This window comes from Scophthalmus maximus, chromosome 1 (assembly GCF_022379125.1).
Source record: "Scophthalmus maximus strain ysfricsl-2021 chromosome 1, ASM2237912v1, whole genome shotgun sequence".
NCBI classification, from domain to species: Eukaryota; Metazoa; Chordata; class Actinopteri; order Pleuronectiformes; family Scophthalmidae; genus Scophthalmus; species Scophthalmus maximus.
In genome coordinates, this window is record NC_061515.1 from 14,467,010 (window position 1) to 14,494,935 (window position 27,926).

The following is a 27,926-nucleotide window of genomic DNA, read 5'->3' on the forward strand; positions in this document are numbered from 1 at the left end:
CCATGCTTAACCAACCTCATGAACATGAGTGAAAATGTCCCTTTTAAGCAAAATGCTGCTCGCAGGACTTCCTGATAAATCTAAGGCATTGGTCGGTGTAGCACAAAATCATTAGTTCACCCCACTTGCGGCGAGTCTGCAGCGGCAGGAGTGACACAAGAAAAGGAATCCGCCGAGATCATTTGAATGACGAGCAAGAGGAAGAGGCAAGTGCAGGCCACGCTGTTAGAGGTAAATGTATGTTGGCAGTAGCTAAAGGGAGGAGAAGAGTGAGAGCGCCGTGGCAAGAGGAGAGAAGCCTGTTACCGAACCATCAGCGGCGGTAATGAGACACGGGTGCAGCCCATGGAACCAGATCCCCCATCAGAGGAGGAGATGGGGAGGATGGAAAGTAGTCAAACATACTGTAGTGCTACAAGACAGAAGACTCAATGCAACACTTGTCTTTGATAGAACATTATTACTGATTAGCATGCACGCCCTCACAGGCGCTCTTGAACAATCACCCGAAAACATTAGGCACCCTTGGGACGTGTCATTACTCTGGGCGCCCAGGCCTTTTCTGACTCTCCATTCGTTTGCATCTATTTTGAGTGCCTAGTTAAAAAAAAAAATCACAAGTGCTGTGCAACACATTAAAAAGCAAGCATGAGGTGCAGCCACACAATAGGACTAATTCTGGGTCTTTGTTCGTTCATCATCTCTGATCGTTTCATTTAGTCTGGGTTTTTCCAAACACATGCTAATGAATGAGGAACCTGCGAAACACTGCAACTGATGCCGGTACTTGATTGTTAATGAACTTATATTTGGATTTTGCTTGCCGTAAACAGAAAAATGTTGGATTAGTTAGCAAAGCTGCTTTGAAAATTGGTTAGTGAGAAGGGAGGCAATGGGAAAAAAGATTAAGGAGGGCCGAGGGGAGAATGTAAGGTGACAGATTGAGATAGGAGAGAGAGTGGAACAGAGCGGCAGAAAAGGGAAACAAGGGCACAAGCTGCACAGGAAAAGGTGTTAAGACGGTGTCAGGGGTTTTGAATCAGACGAGTGTGAGCAGCAGATACAAACTCCCTGCCGCAGGCAAGGTGGGGGGGCCACTGTTGCTGCTACACTTGTTTTTCTTCCCCAACTTTTGAGATCATTCAAAGGCGTGGACCAGATGGAAGGTGTGGGAAAGGAGGAATCCCCACAGTGAACTAGTGTGTGCGGCCGTGCACGGTGTCGAGAGAGCAAAGTGTGACCCAGAGCAGGTGCAGTCAGCATGTGCATGTGGGTGCGACGGTTTATATGAATGTTCGACATCAGAGCGGGCAAGACAATGGCCTTTTTTATCCAGCCAGTACTGAGTGAGTAAATATTTTGGAAGGGCATGCTGCGTCGGTAGATTGTTCTTTTAGGCAGCAGGGGTGGTAGGCTGAGATGAGAGGAACTGAGACGGCGAGCTAAAGGAAACTGTGAAGCCGCAGCTATGTTTATTCCACCACGCAGAGACGTGGACACAAACTGAGCCTTGTCCTCCTGCACCCAGGCTAACTAACGTTAGAGCAAGCTGTGAGACCTCGGAGAGACGCGAGCATAAACTGCTTTGCTCTTTCCCCTTCATTTGCTGCCAAATGACATCGCTTACTCTGCTACGGGGTTGCCCTCGCTGCCAGTGGCTGCTATCATGAATGAACAATGTGTACTTCTCAGCGTCCCCACCTCTCCTCAGGGTGCCCCTACACAGGCTGAAGGTGTACACCACAGGACACGAAGCCGGGCATAAGATGATGTTCACGCTGAGGCAGGCTTGTTGCAGAGATGTTTGATGCGTCTCATCTTCTACCGTGGGAACACGGTGTGAGTAAAAAATGAACACGTGGCGCACACGTACACACCAAGCACACATGCCACAGCGTGACCTTCACGCTGCCCCTTTTGTGCTGGGTGTATTTTTTTTTGCCATTGTGTTAGAGCACGACGGCTCCAGTGGGGGATGAGGGATAAGAGGGGTCATTCATTCACCTCACGCACACGCACACACACACACACACACACACACACACACACACACACACACACACACACACACACACACACACACCTCCCTCACAGGCCTTTCATCTTTACTCTCACAGGCGTCTCTTGTTCTGTCAGTCTCGCTGAAGAGAAAGAAAGCAAGAGAAGGGGAGAGAGATTGAGGAAGGATGTCAGGGAGAAGGGTGAGGGTGTGGGGGCTGGAAGCAAAAGGACAACAGGTGATTTGAGATCTCCTGTTCTTTTGCATAGCCATCCACCAACCTGCCCCACCCTACCTCCGTGTGGGGAAGCAGTAACAGGTTGCAGAACCGTCTGTGCACTGCTTTTTTTTTCACCGTCCATCTCTTTAATTGTATCCTTCTCATTTCACCCCTCCCCTTCCACTCTTCCTCTCATCCTCTGTCCATCCCTCGTTCTCCCCGGGGCTTGCCTCAGTGGGTCGGTTCCAGTCTGTCTGTTTGCTGATGACTCCACTTGAGGCAGATGTGATGCTCAGCAGCTGTTGCTCCGCAGTTCAACCCCCCACCCCCTGCCCATATCTCTCTCTTCCTCCCCTCCAATGTTTCTTATGTTCTCATATGTCTACATGTCTTTTTGTTCTCTGCTGTGCCATTGTCTAAACTGTAAATGAGTGTTTTTTTAATTTGACGCTCAGATCTCTTGTCTTCCCTGACCAGCCTCACAGCTTCGTTGCACTGTATTCCAGCCTCCCTGATGCAGATGTGGATGTTCGAAGCACATTAAGATATTTGTCACAACAAGGAGTCTGGAGTCTCTTTGTATTTGTCTGGCATATGAAGGCCAACTGTCACACTGTAATCATGTGTAACAAATTCTGGCCATTGAAGGCAGTTTTTCAGAGGGCAGAACGAGGGTATTGTGCCTCCGTAAATCTGGCGAAATGACAGAAATGCGAATGATTGTGTGTTTTGTCAACGCAAGTGTGGGTTTGTGTTGCTGTTTATCCTCCCAGTCACACAATGTTGTTCAAAGCCAGTCCCAGGCTTGGATGAGACGCATAGAGACGAAATGTGACTTGGACACTTGAAGAATGATTAAGTGGGTTTTATTTAGGCTAACTCCCATCAGTGGCCTGCGCTTCTTCAGTTAGACTCATTATTGGCTCTTTCTCTGTTCATTTGCTCTCTTGCTGCGTCTCTGCCTCCATCTTTGTGAGAGCTGGCTGGTAAACTGAGCATCCTCTGACAGGTGCCCTCTCGTCTGAGATTAGAGGAGAAGGAGTTGAGGTGGGGGGGTGGGGGGCTCACGTCACTTTGATGACTTCAGTCTGAGGAAATCTGTTTCTGGACTGGCGTGCGGTTGTGTCTGTGGCAGGGGTGGCAAGTGTGAGTGTGTGCATGGGCGCGTGTGTGCGCGCGTCACATCTGTAATTGCTTGCCGCTGCTGCGCTCACAGCTCGGCCTCTGATCTTCTTGGAAATCTGGGATCAGTGTGGCAGATCCGCCTGCTAATCAGCAGTCGGGGCCCGCGCCCAGGAACGTCAACCTGTGCTCTGCTCTGAAGGCTGGGGTATTACCACGCCTGGGATTTAATCACACCAGAAATCCCTTAATGGGAAACCTTATGCGCAGTCTAATTTAAGGTTGTTTAGATACAATTTTGTGGTGAGTGTGTGTGAGGCTGTGACACTGTTTGTGTTTGTGGTTGTTTCCCGTGCACATAGGTGAAATGCTGATAAAGGATATTGAGCGCCATCCCCCCGACCCCCCTGTGCTCTCAGATGATAAGATTACAACAATGCCAGATCACTGGTGGCTCCCTTTGCACTTTACCCTCTCTGTCCCTCTTCTCTGTGACCAGTAAGCGTTCATGCAGGCATACGGTAGTGCATCATTGGGAAATTCATAAGAGGGATTCATCACTCATTCCTGGTTCCCCTTTGAGGACTGCGCTAATTAGCCGGCGTCTGTGATTAGCTGGCTTGTGTTTGATCTGCCTCACTCCTCTCCCGCTTTGTCGAAAGAGGCTGCCTGGCTGTGCCGCAATTTCGCTGCGAGTTTTCACCAAAAACACACAGGCAGACACACAAAGACCCAGGAAACAGACACACAAAGATGTACACAGCAGCAGATTTCGGAGACACTGCAGGTGGCCTCAGAGGGAAAGTATCACGCACCAGCAAAGTGCCACATAAACACATGTGAGCTGCAGTGCTCCAAACCAAAGCATGCAGCGCTTCAGTAGTAAGAGTACAGCTGTTAATATTTCACCACTGCATACCAAGAGCCATGTTTACTTTCACTTGGAGAGGTTCAGTCTGTCAAGGAATTTCCCCCGAATAACCAGATGTTACACTGCTTACTAAAGCAACTCTGGGCGTGGGTGGCTAGCTGAGAAGTGGATTTACTCAACTTAACCCCGAGTGATTACAACTAAAGATGGGCGAATTATGAATGTAATTAAATTTGTACAAATCCCCCTTTGCTCCCCTTTTGCATTAGGTCTCAATGGCAAAGCACAGTAGGGGATATTCATGCTGCGTGTAATATGACACAAATAGGACCAAGTCCTCGGTGCGTGACAGAGCACTGTCTAATTACACCGAGGCAGATATTGGAGGGCCCGTCTGTCCTTGAAGCTGGCCACTGGAGCATGGCAGGGCCATCTCGGTCTCCTCATACCCCCACATATCTATCCCTCACTTCCCAATTCTCTATCTGTCACTCTGCCTTAAGGGTGTAGACGGTAAACAAAGGCGGCTCCAACCCAATGTAATGACAACCTGACAGGGGACAGCTCCAGCTGCTCGTGTGTGTGTTTGTTGTAGCGCTCCTCCCTATGATCTCTGGGAAGTGGCTTCAATCTTCGGAGAGTCCGATCAGCTGTAGCATCATTGTGACTGCGGAGCCATTACAGGCTGAAACCGGCATTCAGTCTGCTATTCAGGAGAAACTTGATCCATTACCTTGTACCTTCCAGACAAGTAAAGGGTTGTTAGAACAGCAAGCAGTTTATCGACAATATAAACATCTAGAGAAGCCAAAGTCCCCTGCTGCGCTATTTTCTCCTGCTTCATCTGTAGCCATATACTGTATACATATCTATATTTTTTGGCATCTATTTGACAGAGATAGTGAAGGAGAGACAAAGGAAACAGGGTGAGAGAGTAGGGGAATGTTACGCACTAAATGGTCTGGTTGGGAGTCGATGTGCTGTCAGGTAGTCCAGAAAGGTTTTTAAAAAAATTTTATATAGATTTTTTTTATTGATCTCATCAAGTAACCTCAAAGATGCATTTTCTATATTTTTCTTGACAGACAGAAGAGTTTTTTCTTTGACTGGCATTGTTTTTCATCATGTACACTGACATCAGGGGATGCTGTCATGTTGTGATTTATGAAAAAAAAAAATCAATACTACATTGTTGTCTCACTTTCAGGGTACAGAAATTGGACGTTGTTGTTGTTGCTGAAGTCTACACAGCTAGAACCAACCATTGTTTTCATTATTGATTTTACCCGTTGATTATTTATTTCTATTATGATAATAGCCTTAAGCCAAAGGTAACATCTTCAAATTTAATTTTCTGTCAACACAAAACATAGCGATCCAATTTCTAATCAGCTATACCAGAGAAATTTATGAAAAACTCACATTTTAGAAGCCTGAATAAGTTGTTGTTTCACATTTGTGCTTGAAAAAGAACCTGAAAATTTAGAGATTATAAAAGTGGTTGAAGATTATTTTCTCGAGATTGACTACTCTATCTCTACTGATGTAACCATTGCTAATGAACATGTTTAAATGCAATAATCATAGCGTTACACCGGGTGACATTTAATTTGTTTACAGATGAGTCCAGCAAATTGTTTGACAATTGATCAATTAAGGTGGAACATGGTCAGAGTGACGGCAGGAGTAATTTCATTGCAAATGCATCAGCCCAGCTCTCCTTGGCCACATTTTGCAATCTTTTTATGGTCTCTTTTGACCTTCTGGTTTTATCTGCAGGTTTCATAGCTTACTGCTGAAGGAGAGAAATAGCCTGCACTGCGTTGTTCACACATTTTTCCTTTAAGAAAGTTTATTGCGATGTAGTCTCACATATAGCCAGGCCTCCATCTCTACAAGGCTGCGGCGATGCCGGAGAATGTTGTTAATTGGAATATATCACGGGGACTTGGATTCCTGTGTGACAAGCAAATTCTAAGAAAAACATAGTCTCTAAAAGCGAGAGAATTTTAGCTGCTGTCATGGGGTGTTTTGCCTCAGAGTGTTTTTCTCTTAGTCTTTCATCTCCTTTGGCTGTATGGTTAGTTTTATTTATTTATTTCAACGGCCTTTTCAGATTTTTATTTTATTTTTCACGAGTAGTTTATTTCCTGTTTGTTGGAGCTTTAATGCACAGTTGCCTTTTTAGAGATTATTAAAGTTTAGTGTTGTACTGTATAGGCCCAGACGTCCTCAGAGACGTCTTTGTTTATTACTTTACCTTGGCCGTGCAGGCAGCAGGCCACATTTTGTGTTTTTTTCATTTTTACTTAACAGATTGACTTGAGAGGAAATGTCAGGTTATGTGACCCCCCCTCCTCCTTGGGTCTGTCTCCTTGAGCAGTACGTCTGTCTGTCCATCCGTGTGTCCGTCTGTCAGCATCAAAACAATACACCATGTTCCCAAGGCAAGTTGTCATAGTGACTGTCCTTCACAGAATAATCAAAGTTGATCTTCACATTCAGCACAAAGGGAATAAATAAAGAGGGGGCCAGAGAACAACCCAGCACACTAACTCCTCATAAAACCCTGCTGTTTATTACTGTCCCCTTGTTCCCTACAGAGACAACAGTCCTTTTCCTCTCTGGCTCCGTTTCATCCCCTTCCTCCTCTGTATCACCTTTCCCCCTTGTCGGTTACAGACACATGATAGAAGGCATGTGTTGAGTTTCATCTTACCTGCCTCCCGTTGAGGCTGGAAGACAATGGACTGTTCACCTCCTCCCTCCCAGCTCCTCCCAGACGTGCGGGAAGTTAACTCCAACGCATACAATGCAGCTGTTTCTATCACACAAAGCATTGTTACTTGCTGCTTTAATTGCATCAGTTATCTATTGTATCTCGCTCCTACAGTTCTCCTCTGTTTTCCCACATCCTACTTGCCTGTTTACAAATTTTTACCATCCTCATCCTCACTGAAGCGTTCAATTGTCTTAATGTGAAAAAGATCAAACTCAAAAAGCTGTTGCACTTCTTAATTATATTTTCAAAATGCAGGTAGACTAATACATTATCCATACTTCTTGACATTTCAGCTATACACTGCAGTGATATAGTGGTGTGAGTCATAATGATAATAAATCATACCTTTTGCTCTTATGTTAATAATACTTTTGTAAGAATAGACACACCCAACTTTTTCTTTTTATATGTGGGTGTCGTATTTTGGATCCCAATTCGTCTGTCCTGGGAATCCTTCAAAGTCTTCCCAGCAGTAATTCTATCCGGCTGGTTGTAGCTGGGTGTTGTGACGGACACAGTCATCAGTTTATCATAATATTGGTACACTCCTCCTTGTTTGTTTGCCTGACCTTCTGTCTTCCATATGGCTGGCATTGATTTGGTAACACGCTGTGTGATCCTCCTGACAGACACACTGTGCTAATAGCCGTCTCCCTCATATCACCGCACTACATTTTAATCCTTTAATGTGCGGTATAAATTGGATTGGTCTCTCACCCCCTCAACTATGAATGAGCTGCGCGTTGACAGCGTTGTTGACCAATGGGCTCATCAGCAGCGAGCTGAGTGACAGTGTGGGAAGAGCAGCTGAGAAACGAAGCCCTCCCCAAGGTGACATAAAGGTGAACGCTGGCGAGAAACACTGCAATGGAAACACAGCTGTGATTGGCTCCGGGGCGGGGTTGTCATGGAATTCCTCTCACTTAAGCAGGCGGCTCAGTTTTTTAATTCGGGGAAAGGATCGCACCCAGCCTGAAATATCCTCACTGACACCTCGGTAGACTCTCACATCCAAGTGTTGTTAGGGAGGCGAAAATAGGACGCATAATCACATTATGTTAACAACTGACACAGAACGACGTGTGTGTGTGTGTGTGTGTGTGTGTGTGTGTGTGTGTGTGTGTGTGTGTGTGTGTGTGTGTGTGTGTGTGTGTGTGTGTGTGTGTGTGTGTGTGTGTGTGTGTGTGTGTGTGTGTGTGTGTGTGTGTGTGTGTGTGTGTGTGTGTGTGTGTGTGTGTGTGTGTGTGTGTGTGTGTGTGTGTGTGGGAGGGAGGGAGGGAGGGAGGGAGGGAGGGAGGGAGGGAGGGAGGGAGGGAGGGAGGGAGGGAGGGAGAGACAGACAGACAGACAGACAGACAGACAGACAGACAGACAGACAGACAGACAGACAGACAGACAGACAGACAGGTAGCCTGCCGCCTTGGACACTTGCACTTTTCTCCAGCTGTATGCTTCTGATTTTGTTTGATCCTTTTTAATCGTGACACACACACACACACACACACACACAGTGACACAAGTCCCCAGCATGCCTAATTAGGGATACTCTAGATCAAGATTTTGTATATTGACACTGACCCCGAGACCTGTCTGAAAAAATGTTTTCGCTAAACCCCTCAGATTTACATTTTCTGCTTGCGCTGAGACTGTTGATCTGTCACTATGGTCACCGCTAAGAAAAATCCAATATTACTTGCAGGGCTGAAATAAAATGCCCAGTACAATTACCATGAGCAGCAATGGCACACAGGGCTAGAATGAAGAAAGTCAGACAGAAAAAGAACTAGCAGAGTTCAAAAAAGAAAAAAAAAAAAAAGAGTCAAGGAATAGCCGAATGAGCTCGGGGGATGAAAGGGATTTATTCCAAAATGAAAAGACAGGACAGGGCTATGTCACAGAGGGGGGGGAAAAAGAAAGAAAGTGAGCGATGCAGAGAGAAGGCGAGAGTGGTGGAGGTAGAATGATGTGCAGTGCCCGAGCTAGAGGCTGCAGGGGAGCTGGGTGTCTGTCAGCCATCCAACCAGTAACTTATTCAGTCACTTATTCAGGGGGTTGGAGCGATAGCAGTAACACGACAGTATAGAAGCAGCAGTTATTTGTTTGGCTCAGATGTCCTCGCTCAGTAAACTGCCTCTTACAAGTGAGACTTTACTGACTCGAACAGGCCCGCCGCCAGATCAAAACATGTAATACCATAAAACGGTGCTCCTGCCTCGTGGCCTTGGTCATTTTCTTTTTTTGTGTTTCACGCTTTACACACGTCTCCTGCACTGTAGTTGTCCATGTCCTAATTCATGTCATTCTTTATTTTTTCTTTTTCTTTTTTATGTTTTCTTTTCGCCATCTCTTTCCTTCCCTCATTCGCTCTCTTTCCTCCCTCTCTCCTGGGTCAGGTACAGTGTAGATGTTGGTGTCTATCAATAATGAAGAGATGAGAGGAGGAGGAGGAGAGCACACTGCTTTCGTTCTCATCCGCAGATTAATAATTCACCACGTGGAGGATAGTACCTCTCCACCATGTGTGCGCGATCTTGTGCGTTCCTGTGACTGCCTGTCTAAATGTGGTTGTGCTTTACCTAGCGGTAGTACATGTTGAAATATTTTGTCTTACCATGACCACACACACACACACACACATAGAAACCATTTTGACTACCGTTATCCCTTATGCATGGTTTTCCCTTAGCTTGGCAGATGCTAAATGATTAAGCGTGTTGTGTATGTTGTTTGATTGTAAGTTTCATCCTGTTGCGAGGTGTGATACACTACAGTGAAACAAAATAAACCACAGCGTTTGTCAGATGGATCTCTTCTGTTTTTTTCTGATTCCAGTCAAACAAACATGAATTAGATTTTTTTAAAGGCATGTTGTCTGCATGACCCGCAGAGCTTTCGAGACTTGACATTCTGTCCTTGGTCTGTACATAACTGAGAGTGGAAGATGGAGGATGAGAGAGTGAGGGAGGTCCACAGAGAGATGAACGCATAGTTATGTGAAGGTAATTTCATGTCAGCGCCCCTGCAGTTAAATGGCTTGGAGATCCCATTGTGATTTTTTCTACTTTGCCGGTGTACTCTTACTCCTGCATAGTGTATAGACTTGGTTTCACAGCATGACTGAGGTCGTGACCCAGGTCGGGATGAAGGAGGTTGTGGCATTGCGAGCTGTGTACACATTTTCCACGAGTATGAAATATTAAATTTGAAAAGGTTTTTAAATTTCCCCGCTGGGTCTTTTCATTAAGATTATACACTTAATTGAATTGGCAAATGCTTATTTTGGCAAATGATATCCGCTCCAGTCCTAGGGCATGTTTGCTCTAAACATGCAATGAAATAAGAATATGCATCAGTATACAGATGCAAGCGTATACACACATTAACTAAACACACACACACCTCCCTGTGCAGATTCATCCTCCAGCTGTTCATTTCTCCTTGCCACTTTGAAGCCTGTTCGTGTCTCCCTGTGTCCCTCCTTCCAAACTCCTTTTTCTCCTCTGCTCCCCTTCTGTTCCGTTTCATGCTTTTCTGCCTCCTGCCTGTGTCTATTCCCTTCTCTTTCCACACTTGTCCTCAGAGTCGGTTATCATATATTTCATCATGTCGCTGTGAACAAAGTGAAATGTAGCACTCCCTTCTTCTGCCACTTTTTTTCCTCCTTTCCACTCCTGTTGCATCACAGGAGTTGGTTTCTACCTGCCGTCTCCTGCATGCAACTCTGCTGTAACACCAACCACTGGTTTTCTTTGTTAGATTTCTCAGTAAATTAAACATCTATGGTGATTTTCGGGGTGCAGATCTTATGTGAAAGCTTTGAAGTCTTTCAAGTGTGCCCCTTTAGCAAACCTGGGTTCTTTTGACTCAGTTGCTCCCTGTAGTAAAGCTCACAGCATGAATGGATTATAATAGGATGTCACTGGAGAAGTCCATAATGCACAGTGGCTATTTCTAAATCTGGCATGTGCTATCGATTAGCCCATATAGAGAGTCCAGTGGTGAGGTCATTGTGAAGACCACACATCTCAAGTCTTCATTTCCTAGTTTTATTCTTGGCTTGTCCAACTGCCTCGCCTGTCAAAGCTAAGCTGCATTCCCACTCTGCGTCCTGCATACCAAAGTAGCCACATCTGAGTGTGTGTGTGTGCGTGTGCATGTGAAGGTCAGAGGAACCAGTGCTGAAACAGTGTCGGGTAGCAGCGGCAGGCAGCAGCAGGTTCAGGTTGGTGCTGTTCCAGGCTCTGACTGATTACAGCGATTAGTTCAGACCAGCAGCAGTTGGACATGACACGCAGCCACAGCAAGTGCCACTGTTCTGGTTCAGACACTCTAATGGAAACATCAGCCGAATGCTTCTGAGCTTTGACCATTACCATGGTAGTTGACGTTAGATCAGTATTCAAATGGTGCGTTTTTAGTTTTTTATTTCAGATCATTATTTTAATTGCATTACCAAAACCCTAATAGAAAGAAAAAAAAAGAAATGGAAGAAATGTGTGAATCAATGTCATTCATTATGAATCGATATTCATTTCTGAGTTAATTCTCAGGCAAGGGCATTTAATCTTAGTAAAATATTTGTCCTCTGGGACTGGGACAGAGACGGATGAAAAACGGAATCTTCTGCAAGTTTGGAAAATCACGTGAAAACTGTCTAGATGCGAACTTGCATGTTTCCCACACACTGTGAATGGTGGCAATGATGGAGCATTCAATTGTCACCAAGTCACAGTTCAGTTTTTTTTTTGCTCTGTATTTCATCCCTCAGATGCCCCAGCGTGGTGCAGTATAAGACCGTCTGACCTATAGGGGACCAATTCACTGTGCATCAGTTTCAAGGTGCATCGGTCACAAAAACTGCAATGTTACAGTTTCGAGTGACGAAGGGAGCAGTATTAAAGATTTAGTATGAAGTACTAAGCTGTTGTTCTCCAAGAGGGATTAACAGGTTTGTTATAAAAGATTGCATGATCACATTTTTTTATGTTGCCTCTGTATACTAGGGACAATGGATTTAAAATCTATTTTGAGGGTGAAATCCTGACTTTGAGCTTGAATTGGAGAGTGTTAATATCCATGTCAGCTGAACAGTACATGTTTTGTGGCCCTGTCATTGTCCTCCTTCACGGTATGATTCACACACCTGAGGTGAGCAGCATCAAAGTAAATGCCCTCAAACACCCTGAGAGCTGAAAGTACAGCACAATCTCAGTTATCTATTACATTTTTTCCATTTAAACTCCATTTGGTGGAGCAGAGTGACACAAAGTGTGTCACTGCCTCAATACTTACAATCTGCAGTGTACAAAACTAAAATAATTGTGGAATTGAATTTGCGATTGCCTGCCAATGTCTCCGAAAGAAAAAGGGGGAAAAAAAGAACCAAAAACAAAATAGCGTTTTGGGAGCCTCACAAAGCTTTGGCATTTTTAATTTAGAGAAACGTACAATCAAGGCCTGAAACAAACATGCAGACATCGTTTTAATGAGATTAAAACCCAACTAATCAATGAGAGATCTGATCAATCATCCATTGCCATTTTGTCAACTGTCAACGGTTCTTGTTGTTGTCAAGAGATGCCAAGACTCTCCCTGCTTTGCAGACTGCAAGATGATGAGCTCTCCATATGCACAAATGAAGAATAATGAGGGACTATATAAGCGACATAAGATCAGCCCTTTGTAAAGTCCTGATCTAAACATCTCTTTAATGGACATATTTCATGCCGAATAAAGCTTAAAGATGATTTATTCCTGTGCATCAACTGAAAGAGGATTTGAGCTGTACATTACATTATTTTTTGTGAAGAATGCAGTGGTGGTTATTTACAGACTTCCACCTCTTTTTAATGTGAATTCTCAGTGAAATGCACCTTCGAGGAAAACCTGTTTCATTACTTAACAAGTGCCATACTCTTGGGATCCCAAACTCTGCATGCAAAGTCATCAAGTTTGAAACGGCAAGACTGGGAATAACTGTAATTCCCCCGTTAGAAAAAGATTATGTTTGAAGAAGTCAGAGAGAGTGAGGAAGCAGGCAGAGACAGATTCCATCAGGACAGGGCGGCGGTGCTCCATCCCGCTCTCCATGCTGACTGTCTCAAAGCCATTATTCGTCAGGAGTGGAGAGGGTGAGCACAACAATAACAACAACAAGACGGTAATGGAAATGGTGAAATTCGCACACAGACTTTGGAAGAATAATGAAATTGCAGAATGCTTATTGAGACAGCGGTGTGCTAGAGGCCAAAGCAAAACACACCCACATATTTCCTCTCTTTCTCACACACACACACACACACACACACACACACACACACACACACACACACACACACACACACACACACACACACACACACACACACACACACACACACACACACACACACACACACACACACACACAGGGCTGCTGTGGAAGCAATCTTCAGGAACATGGAGAATTGGGAAGCTACATCCCCGTCCACCTGACAGTGCGTTGCCTCTGGCTTGATGAAACGGCAGAGTCAGTCAGCTCTGAAGGCCATTAGATATTTTAGGTGATGGCCTGCGCTGCCTGTCCCCCTTACGCACTTTTCTCCACCAGAGTGGGGATCAGGCAGAGGACATGAATGCCATTAGGCGTCGGAGTCAGCCAGCCAGGCAGCGAGGCGGACGGACACAGGCTGATAAGCGTATGTTAGTTTTATAAGCCATGGCTGGCTCAAAGGGGCTGTAGAGAACATTAGGATTTTGAGTTTTAGTTTTTTTCCCTTTGACTTACTCTTTCGCCTCCTCTGGCTCATTCATGCTGTTTCACTGTCATTTTTCTCTCTCTATTCACAGTCACAGTGTTTCTCACAAGGTTGGGTGTGGAGACTACCCTTCCTCTCGCTGCTCCACACCTCCCGCTCTCCTCTCTCTCCGCTCTTCGCCTCTCCTCGCTCTGTTTCTCGCTACCTGTACCCCCCACCCCCACCTCTACATTTTTAGTTTCTCCTTTCCCTTCTCTCTTGGTCTCTTTTTTTCTCCACCTACTTCCTCTCTCACTCTTAGTTGCCTCTTCTTTTGTCCCTCAGCTGTCTTCTATTAACGTTGTTTATAGCTCATACCGTCTCCCCAACAAGATCCTCCTCCTTCTCTCCTCTCCTCTCACCACTTTCTCTTTTCGCTCCCTCTCTCATTCTCTATTCCTGGCACTGCGTTTTCTTCACACCCTTTCATCCCCACTTTCCTTGCATTTCAACCCCCCCCCCCAACCCCAGCCCCAACCTCCTCCTCCTCCGTACTCGTCCTCCATCACTTTGGCATTCCCAGTCCGTCTCCTCACCCCCTTTCATCCTTCCATCCTCCAAAGCACACTTCCTCTTCTCTCCTTCCTTCCTGATTCATTTTCCTCTTCACAGACGAATGGTGGGAAATATGGAAATGTCAGCGTGACCCAGGCAGGGCATCAAAGAATCAGAGAGGACTGTGCAGGGCTGTCGCAGTGCCATCAGCTGTGTGTGTGTGTGTGTGTGTGCGTGTGTGTGTGTGTGTGTGTGTGTGTGTGTGTGTGTGTGTGTGTGTGTGTGTGTGTGTGTGTGTGTGTGTGTGTGTGTGTGTGTGTGTGTGTGTGTGTGTGTGTGTGTGTGTGTGTGTGTGTGTGTGTGTGTGTGTGTGTGTGTGTGTGTGTGTGTGTCCATCATGTGGGTGTTAAAGACATAATGATAGGTGACATGACTTAAGATGGTGACATTTGACTACTTGGGGATGTTAAACAGGGCAGTTATGTGTGCGTGCATTTGTTGTCTCGTGTGCCTTTGGTTTGTCGGTGCTTCCTGTGTGTGTCACCTGCAGGCGGCAGAGCTACTGTAAAGTAGAGCAGCGGCGACACAAGGCTTCTGTTCTCACTCTCCTCCCCTCCAACCTCCTCTTGTTCTCCCTTTCTCTCTCTGACGCTCCTCCTTTATTCTCACTTTTACCCTTCAACTGCCTTCCATCTCTAATTCGCTTAGTTTCCGACCCTCTCCAACTCCCGTCTCGCTCTCTTCTGTTTAATGTGGACAATGCTGTCTAAATATTTATACTGCCAATTACTATTTCAAATGCAACAATGGTGTTGTGTTCGTGCGTGTGCGTGCACACACACACACACACACACACACACACACACACACACACGCACACACGCACACACGCACACACAAACACACACACGCGGTGACTTTTTCTTCTCCGTCTGCCATTCTAATAATACAGAGTCTCTGAGTCTACAGGGCTGGGGTCTGGGGACTATGGTGGAGAGTGAGGGCATGCACGTCTGTGTATGTCTTGTGTGTAATATTCATTTCCCCGGGGCTGTATGGAGTCTCATAAGGCCAGCGTGTCTCTCATCTGAGCTCTGGCAGGAGTTGACCTGTGTTGCTCTCCTCTTATTGCCTCAGAATGACAAACAACCGGGCCTGGCTCGTCTCTGACCCCACATTACGTGCGGATAAACATCTGTGTGTACACATCTGAAGCAGAGTAAATTCAGTGCTTCATTGTGTAATAACCTGATCTGTCAAACTGACTGTCCATACACCCCAATCAAGACCCATATCTCCTTTTACTCCTCCTCTGCTGCACCTTGAATGCAGCTCCCATTCCCAAAGCTAATTTTTACCTCGTCAGATGAGTTCAGGTGGACAGGGAGATGGTTGTAGTTTGATTTACAACAAAGACGCTTGATATTTGAAAAGATAAGTAGCCAGGAGCAATAAAGCTGTCACAAGGCATATGTATGAATATAATTACACACGATTTTTTAGATAGATGACTTTATTAATCAGTAATCACTAATTCATAGCAGTTATAAAGTGAGAGAACAAATCTAAAAAAGTACAAAACTATACTGAGTACAAAATACAGAAGACAAAAAATATAGTTAACAGCCCTGAAGCATTTAAAAAAGTCTGATGAAAAATTGAAAGTTAGTGTAATGATATGGAAGTATGGGGAGTATTAGGGTCAGGCATAAGAAAAGAGGAGAGGATGATTTATTTTCCTATTTTGCATTTCGAGAATAATTTTGAAATGCGGAGAATAAAAATGATTCAAATTGGTTGATCTATATTATTTTACATTTTGCTTGAAGTCGGAAGAGACAATAAATTTGAAATTTCTAGATGAAAGTTGAAGAATATATCAAATTACTAATGTTGGGGCATACGACTGCCTCCACAACATGCCTTGTGTAGATGAATTGATAAAATTGTTCTCCAGAATCACTAGGAAAATATCTTTAAGCACTATTAACCCAGTGTAGAAATTTGTGTCTGGTCTTTATGCTCAATAATTCAATTTAATGTCCATTTAATTTTTCGAAATGCAAAAGATAAATAAATCTTCCTCCCCATTTTTCTCTCATGCCACGCCCTTATACTCCTCTGTAATAATGGTCCTATGTGCAGAGAGCACAGTGCGAAGGTGCTGAGAAACCTGGCGGAGGTCAATGAGTTAAAAAGTCTGTCAGTAATGACCTCCTGTTCTGCTCCCTGACACAGCGAGGTTGAGCGGGTACATTTTTTGTGTACATTTGCACAGATATGCTCATTTATTTGTGTCCGAGTGGGAGAAAGTGAGCTTGCTGTTCCTCTCTCCAGCCCTACGGGGCTCTCTGCTGCTCCCAGCGGCAGCTTAGTGGTTGTCCAGAGTTTGGTCTGTGGCTACAAGGAGGTTGTTTTGTGGTTGTAAATTGGGCTGGTCCTGGGAGAACTGGTGTTATTCTAGGAAAGGCTTGTTTTCCTCCACTTGCCCTCTCAGTCTTTCGCTCATTCCTTCTTCAGTATTGATATCTCAGATCTCCCCAGAGAACAGAAGGTGCGGTGTGTATTGCTCGTCAAAAGAGAGAGACAGCTCTGCCCTTTCCTCTTATCTCCTAGCCTATGGGTTTCGTGTTTGTGTGTGCGTGTGCGTGTGTTCCATCAGCCCTCCAGATCATATTTCAACACAGCAGCTTTGGCTCTGCACTAACTGGTGGAACTAGTTCCTCAAGTAATTGTTTGTCCTTAGGGGAAATGGTTTCATTGGTACTTTTGTGTGTGTGTGTGTGTGTAGCCTGCTGGTAAACACTGGGAACACACACACACACACACACACACACACACACACACACACACACACACACACACACACACACACACACACACACACACACACACACACACACACACACACACACACACACACACCCTCGCACATTTGCACGTGTAGCAGGGCTGCAAACATTTGAAGTTCCACAGGTAATCACACTCATACTTAAAGCAGCAACCATTTGCTGACATACACTAATGCACGCTTACTCATACAAGTAATTACATTTTCACAGAGACCTGGATTACACACACACTCACACAGACAGATTGTCGTTCTAAATCACTCTGGCTCTTTATGTTTCTCACACACCCACTGACACAACACACCAAGAAAAGCATATTTATTTTGACTCTTAGCTGTTACCCAGGAATGTGTTGGCACAGCAAATGGCAGGCTATAGAAAAGCATAACCAATCATGATGATTTATGACCTGTGTGCAAAAAAAAAGAACTGGCTTTCTTCTTCTTCTTTTTTATCCCAGCACAAATCCCCTTTCTTTTTTTCTATCAGCCTCTCCATCCACACACGCAGTCATGGATAGATACCAGACTCTTGGCCTACTTGCCTGGGTTCACTAATGCTGTCCTCTGTTGTAGCAGACACTTCCACACTGTCCTCATTTATCACCAGTGGGCTTTGTACCAATGCAATTTCTCTGCTCCCTTTCCCGTGTCTCTTCTCTTAGTTTGTAGATGAAAGAAGCAACAGACATTAATGATTCTCTCTTCTTTTTTTTTCTCCCCTTCTTCTAGGAGCGGCAGGTCAGCGAGTGAAGGTGGAGCCAGAGGTCTTGTCGTATCCTGGCCAGACAGTGAACCTGCGCTGTGCCTTCACTGATGCTACTGGCATTCAGCTGACAATGGTGAGAGGTTCTCTTTTTTTTCAGCTGGTATTTTACATTATACCACTACATTGATTCCAAGTCTGAAATTGAATATGCAATTCAATTAAAAAATGTCAACTCATTTTGCTGACTTGACATGAAATAATTTGCTGATTTCGCTTTGGACTCCAATTTGCTTTCACACCTGAAGTGAAAAGACATGAGCCATTAAAGAGGCAACAGACAACTCTCGTGCCCCTAGTGGTTCCAGTGGGTATTATTGTTCAGTCACTGATAACTAAAAAGACGCCACGATACCAAGGACGCGGGTACATTTCCTCAGAGCTCCAGAGGAAGTTGTTAACATCACTTTGAAGATAACGGAGGAGGAGAAAGAAGTATGTGCACTGAAGCGCCTACCTCGCTTTCTGGCTCCCAGCCTTAACTAACCTCAAGTTGTCATTTTCCCGTGAAAACCGTATCCCGGTGGCCAAGAGCATAACCTGGTGAAAGCAAGACTTGGGGCTTAGGACCAATATAAGCGCAGTCTGTCGCCATTACACTGTGCAATCAGTTTTTACATCATAATGACAAGTTCAGGCCAAAAAGTTTTCTTTTTCTGCTTCAACTGAATGCACAATTTCATATTTGACTAAACAAATGTTACAACTATACACCATCCTGATTCTGCAGGTTTTTGATTGACAAGAACAATGCATTGCAATCAAAAATAAAAGTAAAATGATAATACAGGTCCCTGTGCCTTGTTTATTTGGGACATTAAACCTTAATCTAACAAATCATAGCCCACAGAAATAATCCCAAAACTAGTAATAGGTTTTTATCGTATTTAGACTTAATATATAATTTCTCCAAACAAACAATACTATGCTTCATTTTGCTTCTGAGAATTAAATATGGTAATGGAAAACACTTCTTAGTCGCATTTCATTGAAGTGGGAAGTGCACAGCTCTACGTGGATTGACGAAGAGCAGCTGAGAGAGAGGGAGAGAGGGAGTGCTGCCGCTGAAAAACTCACATCCATATTCATTCCTGCTCCACTTATTTGATTGTAATGCTGTTTACACTGCCCCGTGGAGTTCACAGCAAAATGCAGATGTCTCAAAATGCTTTCCGTTTATCAATGCCATGATGAATGAGGCCTGTTGTTATCCTCAGTCACTGCACGCATCCTATCCCACTGACCCCATGTCTGTTCTGCCACAGGCCTTGTGGCTGTACGAGACGAAGGACGGAGATAGGATCAACATCGCTGTATTTCATCCCAAATATGAGCCCAACTACCCTGACTCGCCTCTGAAGGGCAGGGTCAGCTTCTCGCCCAGCCCCCCAAACCTGGCCAGCCCTTCCATCCAGATTAGCGACGTGAGGATGACCGATGAGGGGAAGTACATCTGCGATTATGCTACCTACCCAATCGGCAACGAGCAGGGCTTCACCCAACTTGTCATGCTGGGTAGGTCACTTATATAATCTACAGGTTGTGTTATAATGTATGTATAACTGCAAAATCCTATATGCCTACCTCTCTCCATCTGTCTCCCCAACTGTCCCCCTTCCCCCAAAGGTAGTATGCAAGTTAAAAGCATGTCCAGCGAGGCTTAATTGCCGCTTTAAGTGGTATTGTCAGATCAATTGTGTTCTTGTTAATTCAATAGAACCATTGGTCTAACCTTGGCCCGGCACCAGTGCCTATTCTCCACTCTCTTCTCTCTCCAACGCATCATGCCTCCGTGCCTCCCCTCAGGCTCTGTATTGATCTGGCTGCTTGTCATGCCTGCTGTCAGCTTCTGTCCTGCCTGCTCCCCTCTGAACCCGCACAAGTATCACAGAGGGCAGTTGAGGAGGTATGAGGAGTGAGATGGACTAGAGGGAATGGGGGCTGACGGGATCCATGTAGTGATGTAGAATTTGTGCATGGAAATGCACTGGACCAGTCAGAGTTATAGTTTATCAATGGCGAGTGGGAGGGATGGAGAGAGATTAAAGAAATGGAGGGAAAAGTGAAAGAAGATTTAGGTTTTGGGTGTGTTTACTGTGGTGCTCATTATTGTTCATCAATTCAGGCTCTGGAGAGAGAAAAGACAGAATAGGGGGGGGCAGAGGGGAGAGAGAGAGAGAGAGAGAGAGAGAGGGGAGAGAGAGAGATTTTTTTTTGATTTTTAAAAACACAGAATAAATCAGGTCATAAACACAGAGTGAAAGATGAGTTCTTCCTCCGTCACTGAACACACAGCCGTGGTGAAGCACCACCGATTCAAAAACTCTTGCATGTCGTTCATCAGAGAGTGGAACCTGAAGTCCACTCTCACTCTGGCTCTCACCAGAGACACGTACATGTGCGTCAGCTCGTGTCCGGACACATTTCCTATCTCTCCTGCTTTTATAAATCGACAACTTGGCCTGACCAACCACAAAATTCAGCAACTGCCACTTTGCAGCATCTTGTTTTTACTGTAGCCAGCACCAGAAATAAAAGCAGTCTCCGTAAAAATTTCCCCACAGTCGAAAAACACGGGTTTTAACATGTTAAAAAGAGGTTTGAGTCTGTGACAGTCCAGATAACAGTGAACGATGGTCTCCGTGTGTAGAGAGAGAGAGAGAGAGAGAGAGAGAGAGGTAGGTTGTTTGGAGTTTGTGGTTTTTGGATTTGCTTTTGCCAGGCTGGTGACTCGAATTGTTTATTAATAATGGTGCACATTAGCTTTTCCCTCAGCTGTCATTTTATCTATCTCTACATCCTTTAATCTTCTCTCTGCCACTCTGTGTCCCTTCTGTCTCTCCATCCACCCTCCATCCTTGCATCAATCTCCCCATCAATCCATCAGCTAAGCCTCAGAACGCTGCTTCCATTGTAACAGTGGAGGCGGGCACTAAGCCGGTCGTGGTGGCACGCTGCGAGTCCGTAGATGGCCGCCCCCCTTCGCAGATATCCTGGGTGACCGCAGCCAATGGCAATGGCACAACAGTGTCGAAGCCGGGCAAAGACAACACCGTGACAGTTACCAGCGAGTACCGCATGGTTCCCACAGCAGCAGACAACGGGAAAGACCTCAGTTGTGTGGTTTCGCACAGGACCCAAGTCAAACCTGAAAGCTTCCCATTGAAGCTTGCAGTTCAATGTAAGACACACACACACACACACACACACACACACACACACACACACATACACACACACACACGCACTTATTAATAAGTTTGCTGTCGCCCTCTAAACCTTGGAGTGACTAATTGAATTTTTTTCCTCCACTCTGCCATTCATCTGTTCTTCCCTCAGACGCCCCTCAGGTGACTATAGTGGGTTATGACAATAATTGGTACGTTGGTCGCACAAATGTGATGCTCACCTGCCAAGCAACTGGAAACCCTGTCCCGATCTCTGTCCAGTGGAAGACGTGAGTACCGGCACATCCTGGAATCTGTAATGTCTTCTCTCGCTCTGGCTTTTACCAAATGATCTTGCTTTCTTTATTCTCTCTTTTCTTTTTCTCTTTTTTTCCCACCCTTGACCTTCATTCCCAGGTCTACAGTGCTCAGAGCTGTAATCAGCACTTTTATTATTGTCACTTCTACCCTGTACTCTGATTATGGAGATAGCCGTATAATTTCTCATAATGGACTCTGTGACTTTATATTTAACCCTTGTATAATGAGAAATACAATACAAGTCCCTATCTCCATTTTTCCACATGTTATCAGCTATTAACATAGCAGAAAAAAAAGACAAAGTTTGAAATAGGAGGGATGAGATATTGGGTCTAGATCCAGCAATCTTGATTTTTCTCTTGTCCCCATCATATTTTCCTGCACTGTGTGAAAATGGATTGCCTTTTTGAGGAAGGAGGAAACTTAATTTGATTACATCGCACAGTACATCACATTTCTGTAAATGCACTGACGGCCTACATGCTCTCACTGTGCTCGAAGCAAGACTGGCCACAATCTCATTCTCATTTCTTTTCTTTTTTTCTTGTTTTTCTTCCATCTCATGGCAAATGTACTTGTGTCGCTGCAGAATGTCAGGAGAGCTGCCAGACACGGTGCAGATCACAGGCAACGAGCTGAAGGTGCTGAAGGTGGACGAGGCTGTCAACACCACTTTTGTCTGTGAGGTCAAGAACCGCATAGGGACCAGCAAGGATCAGGTCACAGCCATTGTCAGAGGTGAGTTGGAGGGGCACAAAAAGAGCACACAGCACAACACATGAACAACAAAAAGGTAAATGAATAAATAAATGGTTCTCAAAATGGAGGCCAGATTACATTTAGATAAATAAACTGTTAACATATATGATGTTAGTAACAGTTGCAATCTTTCACTGGACATTCTCAGATCTGGTGAGTAGTGTTTGAAATGTTTCCGTCATAACAAGTACATTTAAAAACAAGCCTGAGTCTAACACGCACAAGCCGCAAACGTCCAGATGAATTGCAAATTGTATAAATTATAAACAGTAAATGTGTCAGCGAGGCAGTGAACATTTCAGAAGTGAAATGAAAAACACACTTGTGCCTCACTTGGGTCTTGTTCATCATTTAAACCGTCCCTGGGGTTTTATATGAAAACGCATATATCGTCTGTACTGATGAACTGGAACCGAGTGCACTTCCATCACACATGCTACACATTTCCTGGTGTGCTATGCTCTTATGACTTTCCCCAGGGGTGTACCTTGTTCCACCTCACATGTCATATGATCACACACACACACACACACACACACACACACACACACACACACACACACACACACACACACACACACACACACACACACACACACTGTGCTGAGGAGTTTCTTGGGTCTTGGGACTGTATATTGTAGGGCTAGAGGGTGCAGCTGCTCAGTCCACGTGTGTGTATGTATGTATGTATGTATGTATGTCTGTGAATGAGAGTGTGTATGTGCTTGCACTTCTCCCCTTTCAACTTTTCATTTGTCTTTCTGTTAGTCATAATAAGAACACACTTTACTTTTCGGTTTGTCTTTGCATGCACTTATAACACTGTGTTAATTATCAAAAGCTCCTTTGCCTCGGCAGTACCTAAAGTCTGTACATCACACGGCATTTTCAAAACAGAGGTTTTCACAAATGTGTAAGTCCTGATCAAAACGGCGACTGAGCAGCCTCTCGGCTGTATTCTTGGGCCTTCACTAATGACAGAAGAGACTAAAGCAAAGCAAATGAGCAGTGTTCATTAGAGTCAATGTCTTGAAGATACGGCTGCAATCAGTGTGATTGATTCATTTAACTCACAATGACACAGACTTTTTAAAATGAAGTGGATTTTAGTGCTGTCTTGGGTTTGCCTGAGACCAGATGTGCACTGAGGTGCCTTTTGTTTTTGTTTTTTGTATGTGTATGTATTCAGTTGTATACATCTGTCTGTGTGCTGTAAAGCTTGATGTTTTGTCTTGGGGTGAAACCATCCAGACTGGTGCCAGTTAAGATGGGGAACAGTCCACAATAGTTTAAGCCCCCCCCCCCGTCAACAGGGTTCACTCCTGTGCATTTCATTCAAAATACTTCCCCCTTCCACTTTCCTGCCACACCTGCACTGAACCGGAAGTTATTTCCTGCTGACATGGGGTAAACCTTGCCAATAATGGGTAAAAGTGCACATCTCTGGTGGATACATTTTAAGAGCCACTTCGCTCCTCCATGCCCTAATTTTCTTTCTTTTTTTTTTTGTTTGTTGTTGTCCTCATGCACAGTCTCTCCTTATATCCCCCTTTTTTTCTCTCATCCCCCCCATCTTTGTTCAAGTCCCTTGGCTCCTTATGGTGCCATAGCATGCGTCACTGCTCCTCAGGGGCCACTTGTGTACTGCTGCATACCAGTGTTGCTGGCTTCTGTAGCACAAAGGATGCCACCATCTCCTGCTGTGTATTACAAGCAACAAGCAGGGAAGATCCAAGGATTCTCGGAGCGACGGGAGGGAGATGGAGGCTGCTGCTTTTAGACAAAAAGCCAGGGAGCGTGCACCAGGATGATTTGGTGATGTCCTCACACTTGGAGAGTGAAGAGAGAGCAAAGCCATGAGAGATAGAGGGAGGACGCTGACGGCATTAAAAACTCCCATGGGAATCATGTGCCACTGCATCCTATCTCCACTACTACTGGCTTCCACTATCTCTCAGCATAGCGTGCGTGTCCGGCTGTCTCCAAGCCTCTCAGAGCGGATCAGTCACCCATTGCTGCTTCAGCTCCTGGCTGCTTCTCTCCTCACTCCACCATTCTATCCTCTCTCTCACTGTCTTTTATTCTACATTTCCTTCCCTCTCCCATCCTTCATTTTCTCATGTTTTCCCCTCTCCTCTTTTTCTGGCCAAGTTTCCGGTCTCTCTGGTCTCTTCCTATGTTGAACCTCCTACAGTTTCCTTGCTCTGACTTATCCCTCCTCCATCTGGTCTTGTTCTCTCTCTCAGCCGACCACCTCCTCCCTCCTTCCCACTCCTCTCTTATTCACTGGCAGAGGAGGAACGATGAGATGCGAGCTGAATTCGCTGGCAGTGAAGAGGTGAACAAGGCAACCAGCGAGGTGTTAGAGTGAAGGCAGTTAGTAGAAGATGGGACAAAGTGTTCCGAAAGAAAGAGTGAGTCAGTACGAGTTTAAGTGAATTGAAAGAGAGCATAAGAGTCCAAACAGCGAGGGAGAGATGTGGGATGACTCCAGATGGGGATACGATGGAAGCTAATGCGAATGTGTGTAGACAAACAGGGCTAAGAAGGGCCGACAGGCGTGAAATGGCCAGCACCTGCTACATAGCAGGTCCCCTACTCCCTCTACCCCACAGCTGCATGACACACACACACACACACACACACACACACACACACACTAGTGTGTGTCTGTGGGGTTTTTTGCCAGTGTCCTCTGCCCTCAGCCTTGTCCTGTGCACCTGGAGGCAGAGCGAGAGAGATGGATGTCCTCTCTTCTCCTTGCCTCTCCTCCTCTCATCTTCGGTCCTGCTGCTTAGTCACACACAAATGTATCCTAACCTGCTCTCTCCTTCACGTTCGTTTGATTTATCTCTCCCTCACCATCTCTTCTGCTGCAGTTTGCTCTTTTGGTTGCATCTCTTATCCTCTCGGTTAGCATATGCTCTCTCCTCATCCTCAATATCTCTCTCAGGTTGTCTTTCAGCTTCTGTAAGTCTGGTGCTTATCTCCCTGCTCGGAAAATAGATTCCTGCCCCCAGCATTCCCTCTCCTGCTCATGCCCATACTATCTCTCGCTCTCCCCATAAGATTTACTCTTAAATACCAGTAGCTTTACCTTAATCACAGCTTAGCAGTCTACATCTCTCCATCCATCCCTCCATTCCAGGCTGCTCTCGTGAGGGAGGTGGTTCTTGTGTGGCTAACCCAGATTCCCTCCATCTCCTGTCTTTTTTTCTTCGCCCATCGTGCCTTACAGGGGTGGCTCAGCTGAACAGCTGTGTGTGTGTGTGTGTGTGTGTGTGTGTGTGTGTGTGTGTGTGTGTGTGTGTGTGTGTGTGTGTGTGTGTGTGTGTGTGTGTGTGTGTGTGTGTGTGTGTGTGTGTGTGTGTGTGTGTGTGTGTGTGTGTGTGTGTGTGTGTGTGTGTACGTGTGTACGTGTGTGTACGTGTACGTGTGTGTGTACGTGTGTGTGTACGCCTGCATCTGTGTGTCTGTCTGCCATGCCAAAACAGTCAGAGAACAGGTCTGATGGAGCCAAGTCTCCCTCCAGCCTGCAACTGTCCCCCTGCCCACCCCTCATTAGCACACACATACACACACACACACACACACAGATCTGTTCAATAAGTTAACATGCTGACACAGAATACTACTAAGCTATGCTCTAGGTGCAGCCCAACCCGGCATAAGAGCACTGATGACCATAGTGGTGTCATGGTGTGTAAGTGTGTGTGTGTGTGCACATGGATTTTTTTTTTGGAGGCTGCAGTACACGTTACTTCTGCCCCATCTCCCTAATTACTTGCGGTCACTTGGAGCTGACGGTTATGCAGGACGTGACTTAATAAGAAACATGGTTTCTATGGCTTCCACAGTATGGTGTCTGTGTGTTTGGGTAGTGTTTGTGTGTGTGTGTGTGTGTGTGTGTGTGTGTGTGTGTGTTTATACATGTTTTTTGTATTCTCCCCTAGTTATTCACACAGCATGCATATTGCAGTTTTTCTGCTGGCTCATCCAACAGCATGTGTTTATGTGATGTCCTGTTTTCACCCACTAAATTAAATTCCATTGGTGCTTGGGATGAGTCTGGGTCTGTAGTGGGGCCGTACTGGGAGCCGAGGGGAGCTCCTTTACATCTCTCTCTTGAATCTTTAAAGTGTTGTCTCCAGAAGGGTAGAATAAAACATGAATTACCATTCACAAACGGGTTTACCAGCACAGACACTCAAGAACAGACTGGAACGACACATTAAAAATAATTGGATGGAATTTGGGGAGAATTTGAATTTTAGTGTAACTCCCTATGATGTGATCACAATGTGTCGCAGCATCCATCTCTAAGTTTTCACAGAGCTTGTTGCCATGCTGCTTGTTCCAGAGCTCCATGCAACCCGAGGTGATAATGCATTTCCTGTGTTCCTGTTACAAGTGGACACTGAGGGCCAGCTCTCAATCTCATGTGTGTGAACCATAGTGATTAGCACTGCTCTGGAAGAATAGAAGGGTTGAGAGACAGTGTTGCTCGGTGAGGCTGGTGAAAGAGGGAAATGTACCCACATGAAATTATTAATTTTTCGCTAGGCATATGTTGAAAGTGAAGCACAGGGGAGGGGAAGTAAGAGGAGAGCAGAAGTATCATATGACAGAAATACAAATGGCAAGGAGAATGGATTTTAAGGACACAGTGCAGCAGACAGCTGGTGAAGTGGTGGCACAGATGGAGACGGGGGTAGTATGAGAAGAGAAGTAGAAATAAAGGGAAGAGCAGAGCACAGGTGGACTACCAGTTTTTCTCTTGACAAGAATCAGTGGTACAAGAGTAATTCTGTCAGCTCTCTGTACACTTAACAAGAGGGGCCGGCTCCTTCTGGATTTCAAATAGGAATGACAATAAAATCGGGCCGATTCGCCATTTTCAATTTTAGACAGGGATTTTGACAGCAGCGCCTACTGGTTAATCCTCTGCAGCGGCTCGTGAAAGTGCAGAGAGTGGAAAGGGAAGCTGGAGCAACAGAAAGATGTTCAGCTTGGCTCAGGGTTCTTGATCACTTTCAACCATGGACTAAAATTAAAAATTTACTTGCTCGGTTCATGTGCTGAAGCGAGTACAGTAGGAATACTTTAGAATGACAGATAGTAAATGGACTTCCGAAAGTTTATATTTCTACAAAACTATTCGGAATAGGTAAAATATCAAAATAGAATATACAAGTACATTGGATTAAAATTTTATATATGTATTCAAACAAAATACAGAATCTACCCCAAACTTGAACCATGCAAAAGTGGGAATAATGTTCATCCTCACATCAATTTTCATCTCTTCTAAAAAGGCGCATTTTAACAGAAACAACTGGCAGAATAAAGTCCAAGTCATTCTAAAGGTGCTCCCTCTCTCCTATTTAAGTCAATATACTTCTATCTCGATTCTCCAGGGCGGACATATTTATTCAGTGCGTCACAGTACAGTGAAGGCTAACAACATGGGCGGAGTCGACCCTCAACTCCAGTAGTGTTAGATGGTGACCACGTGGGTAAAATGGTCACAGGGTCCGTCAGTGGGGAGTTCGCCAAGTCCCAGAAAGCACTTAGAGCCCTGAACCCCCGGCCCTGAAGAACATTTGCAAAGCAGCAACGCTGCATTTCTAGTGGCTTTACTCCCTAGTGTCCTAACTGCCTGTGGTAGTGTGGTCGCCTTCATTTTGATCAGATATTTTCCTAAGGCATGCTATTGCCACCTTTTTTCAAACAATACTAAGCAATAGTCTTTACTGTGGTTACCTTGTCTACAAAAGCAGTTGCTACCTTTTGCTGG

At 45.1% G+C, this 27,926-nt stretch overlaps 1 protein-coding gene across 3 annotated transcripts in view; it reads left to right on the top strand.

Moving 5' to 3' along the window:
- Positions 1–27,926, top strand: part of si:ch73-22o12.1 (nectin-2) — a 74,521-nt gene that overhangs the window by 11,802 nt on the left and 34,793 nt on the right. For all 3 annotated transcript variants that reach the window (XM_035641994.2, XM_035642001.2, XM_035642009.2), the window contains exons 2-6: positions 17,849–17,958; positions 19,148–19,397; positions 20,770–21,063; positions 21,222–21,339; positions 21,960–22,108. In XM_035641994.2, the coding sequence (XP_035497887.1) occupies positions 17,849–17,958; positions 19,148–19,397; positions 20,770–21,063; positions 21,222–21,339; positions 21,960–22,108 (921 nt within the window). The remainder of the gene's footprint in view (positions 1–17,848; positions 17,959–19,147; positions 19,398–20,769; positions 21,064–21,221; positions 21,340–21,959; positions 22,109–27,926) is intronic.